The sequence below is a fragment of the Gallinula chloropus genome, assembly GCF_964237585.1.
Source record: "Gallinula chloropus genome assembly, chromosome: 6".
Classification (NCBI taxonomy): domain Eukaryota; kingdom Metazoa; phylum Chordata; class Aves; order Gruiformes; family Rallidae; genus Gallinula; species Gallinula chloropus.
In genome coordinates this window covers 5,668,508-5,678,612 of record NC_140091.1, presented here as the reverse complement: position 1 = coordinate 5,678,612, position 10,105 = coordinate 5,668,508, and the positions used below count along the sequence as shown (strand labels likewise).

At 44.7% G+C, this 10,105-nt stretch overlaps 2 protein-coding genes across 2 annotated transcripts; one reads left to right on the top strand and one right to left on the bottom strand.

Moving 5' to 3' along the window:
• Nucleotides 1–1,067: 1,067 nt before the first annotated feature.
• On the top strand, nt 1,068–5,421 carry DIO1 (iodothyronine deiodinase 1; the record flags this gene model as incomplete). The annotated part of the gene is made up of 4 exons (XM_084266041.1): nt 1,068–1,398; nt 2,705–2,848; nt 4,026–4,225; nt 4,756–5,421. 4 exons carry the CDS (start codon nt 1,068–1,070, stop codon nt 4,819–4,821), a joined length of 741 nt encoding a protein of 246 aa, XP_084122167.1. The 3' UTR covers nt 4,822–5,421.
• A 705-nt stretch (nt 5,422–6,126) lies between these two features.
• On the bottom strand, nt 6,127–9,731 carry IFT25 (intraflagellar transport 25). Its single transcript, XM_084266143.1, has 5 exons — nt 9,614–9,731; nt 8,824–8,930; nt 8,181–8,249; nt 6,714–6,757; nt 6,127–6,275 (listed from the first exon to the last, which is right to left on the bottom strand). The coding sequence occupies exons 1-5, from the start codon at nt 9,709–9,711 to the stop codon at nt 6,168–6,170; spliced, it is 426 nt and encodes a 141-aa protein (XP_084122269.1). The 5' UTR covers nt 9,712–9,731; the 3' UTR covers nt 6,127–6,167.
• Between the last annotated feature and the right edge of the window lie 374 nt (nt 9,732–10,105).

Below are 10,105 nucleotides of genomic sequence, written 5' to 3'. Positions count from 1 at the left end.
CGGCCCCAACCGCCGCTCGCGTCCCGTGATGCCACCCAGCGCTGACCGGCGCAGGACCGAGGAATCCCCCCGCCGCCACCTCCGGGCTCCGCAGCCCAACCGCTCCCGGCAGCGGCCGTTCCGCTCCCTTAAAGGAACAGCGGGCGCTGCGCGGCGATAACCAATCAGCAGCTGCGCTCGCTCCTCTCCTCCCCCGCCTCTCGGGCTCGGAGGGGAGGGAGATAGCGCCGGCCAATCAGAGGCCGCGCGGCGCTTCCTCTTCCGCCTCCGCCCGCACGCTTAAAGAGCCCGCGGCGCTCGGGGTGACCCAGGACCGGGCTGGGTCCCTGCTGGGGCGGGGCAGCGCCCGCTACGTGGCGTACACACATCTCGCTATATGCTTACATAACCTATCGTAAATGCGTATCACCTACTTCCTAATGTCGTGTACTGTCTCTACAGGGGGTGTATATCCATCCATCCAGCCAGCCAGCCAGCCATCCATCCAGCCATCCATCCCTCCAGCCATCCATCCCTCCAGCCATCCATCCATCCATCCCTCCAGCCATCCATCCCTCCAGCCATCCATCCCTCCAGCCATCCATCCCTCCAGCCCCCAAGGGCCAAACACAGTGGGCAGCAGGGTACCAGAGCTCCCAGAGCAGTATGAGCAGCCTACTCCTGGCACGGTGCACATGAAATGCAAGCGGCTGCATCAAGCCACATCCCAAACAAGACCATGTGGGCCCCGCACATGCTGGGTCTGGATGCCTGACCACTGCAGGATCAGCCTGCTAAGGTCACTCCTACTTTTCAGCTCCTGATTCAGCTACTCTCATTAGTAAAACGCACGATGCAGTTGTGAGTAAGCACTAAAATCTACCTATCGCTAATTAATGCCTTCGGTGTGATGGAGATAGCCGAGCTGACAGGCTCCTCACTCACACAGATGCTGAAGTCCATGGAGAGGTGACGGCATGCAAGGCAGAAATCTGGCCAAACACGTGAACATTTTTCCTCCCTCTCTACCTTTGCCCCTGCCACCGTGCTGCCTTCCCAGCAGAAGCAGTCAGACCTCCTCCGTCACAATGTTCGGCATCAGGGTGTTCCTACAGAAATTCCTGATTCTTCTGCAAGTCACTACAACCGTCGTTGTTGGCAAAACCCTGATGATCCTGTTCCCTAATGCCATGAGAAGATACATCCTAAAACAGGGCGAGAAGAGCAGAATGAATGAGAATCCCAAGTTCCGCTATGAGAACTGGGGTCCGACTTTCTTCAGCTTCAAGTATCTGCTCTTTGTGCTGAAGGTGAAGTGGAAGAGGCTGGAGGATGAAGCCTATGAGGGACACCCTGCTCCCAACACGCCGGTGGTGACTCGCAGTGGGGAAGTTCGTCGCCTCTTTGATTTCATGCAAGGTCAGTGAATGAGCCGTGTGGCTGGGCTTGGTTTGCTAAGGCAATAAAAGAGGAGAGACTGCTGAGGGAATAGGGACTGGTAGCTGGCAGGAGAACACACCACAACGCAGCCCAGACTAACAGCACGTTCTCTCCAGCTGTCCACCTCTTGATTTTCAAAAATAACCTGTATTTCTAATCCTGGCTACGATATCCCTTCATGCTGGTACGCTTACTAACCTACTGCAAAAGCTGTCTCTGCCTGGAAATACCTCTTCACTGAAAGCCAAGGTAATTTATTTTAGGGAGAGAAGACCCAGAATCAGAACTGTGTGCAGTGATTCCCAAGTGTTGGCTGTATATCCCTCTACGTGCAGAAAGTCCCACGCCAGCTCCCTCAGCCAGCCCAAAGCCTAGAAAGCACATGGTGCATTTTTCCAGATGCAAAGTGGCTTCAAATACAGCTGAAAAAAAAAGAAGTTGCTTTGTACTTTGTCCACTGCCTCCCCCTGAGAGCCCTGTAGAACGTGTAATTAATCATTAAGCTGCAATTTCTATCCCCAGGGAGAGATTACATCATCCTTTAACTCTGCTTTTCTAATTTTACATATTTCTAAAGAAAATAGAATGCAAATCTGGAGAAGAGATACACAGTAACTGCAAGAGGGTACACACTCCATTAGATTCTTTAAGATACAGGTCTATGCTAGCTGCTGCTTTTGAAATCAAGCCCAGCCAGAAGGAAGATCTTAAACAAGTTTCAGATAATTCAGTAATACCAGAGACTAAGAGAGGGGCTTCAAAGTCCTGCAAGTTGCCTTAAATCAAGGCCTTGCACACAGATCCTAACAGCTGTGGGCACATACTGTGTTAATTTTTAAGCCAGTGCCTTGTGTAACGTTAAGAAATAAGAATACATAACCAGAGTTGTGTTTGCACAGGAAATTGCAGAAATACACTGAAGGCATGAAAGCCTGTGATGCAAACTGAAACGTCCTCAGCTTCCACTCAGCTCAGAACAGGCACCTCCGAGAACAGTCACGACAGTCACTGAACAGCATTAAGGCACCTCTGAACCACTGTCCTTTGAAAAAAACCTCTCAGATAATCATGTTTAGTCAGAGCCAGGCTGGGGAAAAGCATCTTTATCCCTGTTTTGCAGACGCAGATATTCTGCTCCTGATTTTAATGCCCTAAGGAGGAAGTTACAGGGTGACTGACAGACTGCTGCCCGTGAAATCCTGTGGCAGCAGCTCCCTTCAGAGCATTTAATTCTGTCCTTCCTCCCACCACTAACTCAACCTCAGAGTGACCTGTTTTCTTCCAGGTAACCGACCTTTAATCCTGAATTTTGGAAGCTGCACCTGACCTTCGTTTATGTTAAAATTTGATGAGTTCAACAAGCTCGTCAAAGATTTCAGCTCAGTAGCAGATTTCCTCATCATCTACATCGAAGAAGCTCATGCAGTAGGTACGGTACAAACACCACAGTAACATCAGAAGTTCAGGCACATTCTCCTCCCCTTTAGGAAGGAAACTACATTAGCAAGGAGGGGAACAACCAATGGGAGGAAAATCTTCAAATCAAAGGTGTCACCACCAAATCTAGGGACCAACTTGCATCCCTAATTCTCCAAAGATTTTACTCACACATCTGACCTTACACCAAGATATTCCTCCTGAAGACACTCATCTCTGAAGTGAAGCACACAGTTACATCTTTATAAAACCTCCTCTCAGTGTTAGTACAGCTCCTTTTTGGGGAAAAAGAAATACATAAAGCATTCCACAGAGCAGAGCTTGAGTCTGCAATGCCAGCATGTTACATGTTTGTTTTTTTAAAATATTAATTTTTAACACATTCCAAGAACAGGATGCAGACTCTGTTCTGAAAAATTTAGCAAACCAGCCATACACACCCTTTTATCTACACTGAACTCAAAGTAACACATCAGCACTGATTTTACCCCTGGCTTAAGGTGGTTCTCCCAAATGTAACATCTAGTTTTTCAAGTTTCCTACCACCACATCACTCTCAGTAGTTGAGAAACAGACAAGTCCAAAGCATTTGCTGGTTTCTGCTTTACCAAGAAGAGTTGTGTGCAAATGAGCATTTGCATATTTCAGAAAAAAAAAGGAAGGTGAGCCCTGCCATGAGTGTTTCACTTCTCACAGGCCTGAAATGTTGGGTTATAGGCTTAATGAGTAGAGCCAATCAGTACTCTTCTTGTGACTGTGCCAAGTAGAGGGGTATCAGCTGATAGCACTACTTCCCATTTTAAAATCCCCTCTGTGCCAGTATTTTTGACAAACCTTACCCAAATTGGATACCTGCCCCTCACCTGATCTCTTTCTGGGGCTGATTTACATGGGAAAATTTCAACTAAAATACATCAGATATTTCCAAATCTAGGGCAAGGGAAAATAGTGTTTGCTGAAATTACAGTAAAAAGAATAAACTTGGGACCATTTTTTGAAAAGCTGTAGTGCTGTCATACTGGGGGGGGGGGGAGGGGGGAAGCTTTCATTTTGTGGCAAGTTTTGGTGTTCAGAGTAAATTGCAGTACTCAGTTTTGGGATATGACACACAGTACATACCCACCCTTAACACCTATTCAGAATGTTCATTGTTAAATCTCTTCTTTTAGATGGATGGGCTTTTAAAAACAATATTGTTATTAAAAACCACAGAAGCCTTGAAGATCGAAAAACTGCAGCACAATTTCTTCAGAAGAATAATCCTTTATGTCCAGTGGTTTTAGACACTATGGAAAACCTGAGCAGTTCAAAGTACGCTGCACTGCCAGAAAGACTCTACCTACTTCAAGCAGGGAAGGTGATCTACAAGGTAAAAAAAACAATATCAACACTATTAAAAATTTCAATAGAGTTTAAAATTTCAGTGTAGTCTAAGATTTAAAATTTCAGTGTAGTCTAAGATTTAAAATTTCAGTGTAGTCTAAGAATGCTTTACATTTAACAGTGTTTCATTCTGGCTGAGAGCAAAGAACTTCACAACTCACTAACTGCAGAGAGAAAAGGACTTGTAGCAAAACCAGTCTGGGCCTTTATAATGTACGTCTTTGATGTACAGCTCTGTCTTGCTCCTCAAATATTTATCTTCTGGCTCATTAGGAAACCTAGGTAAATCTAAGCTGTGGGATCCAGGAACAGTTTCCAGCTCCAGGATCCAGACGTTGGCCCTGTCCCAGTTACACAGCAGGGTGTAACCTGTGCATACACCATCTCCTACACAACGTGGCTGCCACACAAAGGGAACTCAACCACACCTGCCCCGTTCTGGCACGACTGCAGCGCTCTAAAGGACTTCTGCTTTGTCTGCTTGAGCATCACTGTATTGTTTTATTGCCTCTGCAGGGAGGAGTGGGGCCTTGGAATTATCATCCCCAGGAAATACGTGCCATCCTGGAAAAACTGAAATAGAAAAAGGAGAGAGGAGGACGTCAGAGTAAAGTAGCTGGATAAAAAAGCTCAAGGAGTGAAGTTTTCATAGACGTAACTGGAAGAAGGAGGAAAAGAATAAATAACAGAAGAGACAAGAAAAAGAAGAACGTATGTGCATCTAAATGCTGTCCATTGTGTGTTTGTCTACAGATTTTCAAGTCTGACCACTACAAGCCCAACTACTACATTGTAGTATCTTACTCTCTTTGTACCACATGAAGTAACGAATAGTAGTTGGGTCCGCTGAGCTGTCCTAACTGGATCCAACGTTTCCATTTGCAAGGAATATTGTGCAGGACAAACTCAGGGGTGGTGATACCTGCAAGAGTTGGCTGGCATGCAAACACCTGATTTCACATTGTTAAGATCATCTTTCTCTTCTGCACCTACAATTCTCCTCCACATTCACTGTTGCTGAATTCAAGTGGCTTCCGAACAAGACAATCTCTTCTATCTTGTTTCTATTGATATTTGTTGTGACAGTCACAGCATAAAGCACAGACAGCTGTGACCTGATGGTAGAAAATATTTATAGAAACAAGGGATTAATTATTATTAAAAGTCTATCAGAGCACTTCATACAGCTTCAGATTATTTCCCTCCCCACCCTGTCCCTCTCCTCCCTAGGTTATGTCAAAACAGTAGACTCTTATATTCATCCTATTAATCTTGAGCAGTTTGAGTTGATGAGAAAGTTACCAGTTTAAGAACTTTTGAAGAACTCACCTGACAGTAGCAAGTCATATCTCACATTTAAATATTTCACCCTTTTTTTTTTCATTCTATTAAACTCAGAATGCAATGGAAACGTTTTGCAGGAAATCAAGTTTTAATTCATATACTAAGAAAGTCTGATAGAAACATACTAATTTAAATTGTCTCAGTTACATTCAAGTGTTTTATGGTAACAGTCTAGGTTATAAAAACTAGAAAGGTGTTGCTAAAATCAACATGACTACTGCATTGCATGTTTCCCCATTAAACCAGTGGGGATGTATAAACACGTATGTTTATACATCTAAAAATGCACTTTTCAAGTTGGAAATTGGTGCTGTATGGCACTAAGCTTACATGACCAGAAACCTGGTCCAAACTTGGTCAAAAATGTCCATGTTTTCATTCAATGTTCAAAGAAACCAGTGGGGAACCCAAAGAATTTGTTTCCCCATTAAACCAGTGAGGAAACACATACTACATCCACACCTTCAAAAACACCACTTCAATACAAGGTTTTAATAATAAATATTCTCTGTGCTACAGATATCAAAATAGAACCTCATTATAAGAAAAAAAAGTACAAAATCAGGTACAAATTTAAGCTGGACTTAAGTGTTCTCTGCTGTGCCCTCTGCCATCACCCGGTGCACTGACACAAAATGATCAAAGGCAGATTTGATGATAAATCTCAAGTAAGTGACCTGGAAATTGGGAAGCTGTAGAAGGAAAAAAAAAGAAGAGTCATTGCATTCTCTATAGTAACATAGTTATCAAACATTTGTTTGACAGAAGGATCTGGATATTTCTGTGTCTGGTTTTGAATTAGACATAAATCAACCTCTCTGGATACATCTTGCCAGCTTCAGAGATTCTTTAGGTAACAGCAATTCAAAAAAGTCCCATCACTCCCAAATACTGCAGCCTTAAAGGCAACACCTGAGGGAGGGAAGAAAGAGTGACACGCTTCTGGCAAGAGCTCTTTCCCACAGTTAGGAAGTGCAATTTCATACCATCATCTACAAATTCCTCTATCTGACATCAATTTAGCATAACTGTAAAGACAGACATGGTTTATCTTTTCACAGTTTCTCTCCCCAGTTAGTGTAGACATCCCAGATCATGAACCACTCCTGATGTACACTGTAAATACTCACTGGAAATTCTTCCATTTGAAGCTGTCCTTCTGTGTGTTGCAAATCTGGAAAATACATTTTAATAATAACAACAACAAGAACAACAACAACAATAATAATAATAATAATAATGTGCAATGCTGCTACAAATTTTCACTGGACTTCAGAGTTCAAAAGCGTTTAAGGGCCATGAACTTGCACCACATATAGAAGCTGCTGGTTTTTTTTTTCTCTACAAGGTGATATAAGAGAACAAATACTTTTTTGCAGTACTCTATCTATCTATCTATCTATCTATCTATCTATCTATCTATCTATCTATCTATCTCCCACTCATTACACTGTTTTATAGAGTGTCACCCAAGAGGCATCAAAACAAACCAACCCCAACCAAACAATGCAGGAAACAGCACTCTATTATACTACCTAAGTCTGTTTTCAATTTTGGGAACATAAAAGCAACAGCACAAGCAGCTCTTTTGGCCTTTATACAGTACTTTACATCTCCAAACTGCCACACAGACCATCAGTGTTCACAAACTTCATTTCAGTGTGTCTACTACATTAGCTTCCAATAAAATAATCATGAAGCCACACTTGACTACTCAACAAAGAGATGTGGGGTTAAAATGATTCACTGAAAAAGAATATAGTGTATCAAGAATGATAAAAAGGCTGGGTTTATCTGAATGGCTAAGCAGAACCTAACTTAAAAGCTAAACTCAATGTTACAAGCATAATTTTTACAGATTATGTTTACTTAGTCAAAGGCATAAAATTAAGGTTTAACTTTAGAATGGACAGTATTGCTTCTCAATATTTGTGTTTATGCATCTAAAAATGCACTTTCCAAGTTGGAAATTGGTGCTATATGGCACTAAGCTACATGATCAGAAACGTGGTCCAAACTTGGGTCAAAAATGTCCATGTTTTCATACAATGTACAAAGAAAACAGTGGGGAAACCCAAAGAATTTGATACTATATATGCAAAAAGTGATAGTTCTCTCCAGAAGAGCATCACTGAAATTATTCAGGCAGCTAACATGGAATTGTAATTAAGCTACTGTGAGAGTTATTCCATGACACGGTATCATAACCAATTTTTTCAGGAAAACAGGGATCCCTGTGGCATACACAATTAAAATACTAACCAAGATTAAGGAAAATTAACATAAGTAGCCCAGGTCATGAGGCTTTGCTAAAGACCACCAATGTGACCAACCTTGTCCTGAAACACTTGCCAGAGTACACACCTTCACGTTACCTTCCTTTGTTTTGCTAGAGAAAGAAAAATCCCAAACATTTACATACTTCGTTAGCAAATTTTATTTTTGACAAATTATCGCAGTACTATCAATAAAGGTCAATCAGAATCTGTCCTCACTTGCCTAACTTCGTTATTCCAAAACCTAGGAAGTGAACCAGCAAAATACAGAGATCAACAGTAGTCCCACAAGATCCCCAGTGCTCAGATCCAGAATCTTACCTTTTTCAATGCACTGTTCAAAACCCACTGGATCTTTAGACGTGCTTCTTTCAATCCTTAATGTCCGCACTAAAATATAAACAGATACAATTCTGATTCTCTATTGATAATTACATTTATTGCATCACTTCTCGTCCATAAAGCACTTTAAAATCATTAACTACGCTATTCTTCCTCTAATTGGTGGGGTTGGAGTGTAATACATGAATCACCTCCCAAGTTTTTGTGTCCTTTGCATCGCCCCTGCTAACAGCCAAGCTCCTGTCTCCATGCTTTGACCTTGTAACAGTCCTTGCTGGCTTAGAACTCACATTTTCCTTCACGTTATTTAAGGGAGAGTTACATCCTATGGAATTATAAAAATCAATATTCAAAATAAATCATTAGAAGGTTAAGTATTGTAATGCTGCCCATATTAGGCCATCCATCACTGAGTGACAGAACAGTTAATTACAAGGTGTTGTAAGAACAAAGTAAGCGAAGGTGGGGTAGATTTTCCACCTCCTGATTTATGAAAAACTTTGGACAAGGAAGAAAATTGCTTTGTCAAGTTAAATGAAGCTTTATGAATTCACTGCTAACAGAATGGGATCAACCTATAGGCACAGGCACATCTTACAGGCGGCTTTACGTGAGGTCTTACCCAGGTAACACTGGATTGTGACTTTGCTGATCGTCACACATTTAGGGAAACCGATAATGAATTCCTGGGGGAACATGCCTGTCGTTGTCCAAAACGTCTCTGAATTTCTGTGAAGACAGGAAAAAAAAGGACAACCCCCCCCAACTGTAACCCCATTGAAATGTTTACCCCATAAAAACAACACCCCAAACCCAACAACAAAAGAAACAGATGGAAAGACACTTTTATTTGGGGTATTTTAAGCAGAACCCAGTACAACAACCCTCTCTGGAGGGTTAATGCTTTAACGCCCGGGCTCGGCAGCCCAGCGGTACCAGAGATCTAGCAAATAGCCGAGGGGGGGAAAGAGTTAAATTCTGGGGGAAGGCAAAGGGCTGAGCCCGGCGGAGACAGGCGGTGGTAAAGGCAGCGCCGGGAAGGAGCAGATAATGGCAGGACAAGGGGGAATGGACTAAAGCTAAAGGAGGGAAGGTTTAGATTAGATATTAGGGGGAAGTTTTTTACAGAAAGAGTGGTGAGGTGCTGGAACAGGCTGCCCAGAGAAGTAGTGGATTCCCCGTCCCTGGAGGTGTTCAAGGCCAGGATGGATGGGGCCCTGGGCAGCCTTGTGTAGCTCCAGGCCTGGAGGTTGGTGTCCCTGCCTGTGGCAGGGGGGTTGGAGCTCTGTGATCCTTGGGGTTCCTTCCAACCCAGACCATTCTATGATCCTATTCTATGATCTCGGGGTCCGGCCGCTTCCCGTCGCGCCACCTCACCCCTCAGTCCCCTCAGCGCCCCGCGCCCTCCTCACCCGTCCACCACGTTCTCGGCGGGATGCTGCTCGTCGCTGGAGGTGGCCAGGACGACGGCAGCCCCCGCCGAGCTGAGGCACCAGTCGGTGGCCCGCATCCCCGAGCGGAGGCCGGCAGCGGAGCGGCAGGGAGGGGAAGGCCGGGCCCGGCCGCTACCAAGCAACAGGGGCGGCTCCGCACCGCCCGCCCAACGCGGTCCCTACGGGACGCTCGCCGATCCGCTTGCGGGAGCTGCGCGGCGCTTCGCGGGGTCCTGCGGGACCTGCCACCTCAGGCTTGGTGCCTCACAGGCAGGGGGCAGCCAGAGCCCCTCGCGGCCCCAGGCGCCTCTTTCCCCGGCTCCCTGCCTGTGCCGTAGCCCCCCGGATGTCTCACACCCCACGTCCCTGCACGGGAGCGGGGCGAGGCGGCTACTGCCGCGGGAGCAGGAGGCTCGGGAGCGAAGAGCTCGCCCCACATGAAGCTGAGGGACGACTGAAAACACTCCGCCG

Excerpts from the sequence above, each read along its gene's own strand:
- IFT25 (XM_084266143.1), bottom strand. The coding sequence starts at position 9,711 with ATGCGGGCCACCGACTGGTGCCTCAGCTCGGCGGGGGCTGCCGTCGTC. Across the intron at positions 8,931-9,613 it reads GCCGAGAACGTGGTGGACGG|AAATTCAGAGACGTTTTGGA; the intron begins GTGAGGAGGGCG and ends CTGTCTTCACAG. Across the intron at positions 6,758-8,180 it reads TGAACAGTGCATTGAAAAAG|ATTTGCAACACACAGAAGGA; the intron begins GTAAGATTCTGG and ends TGTATTTTCCAG.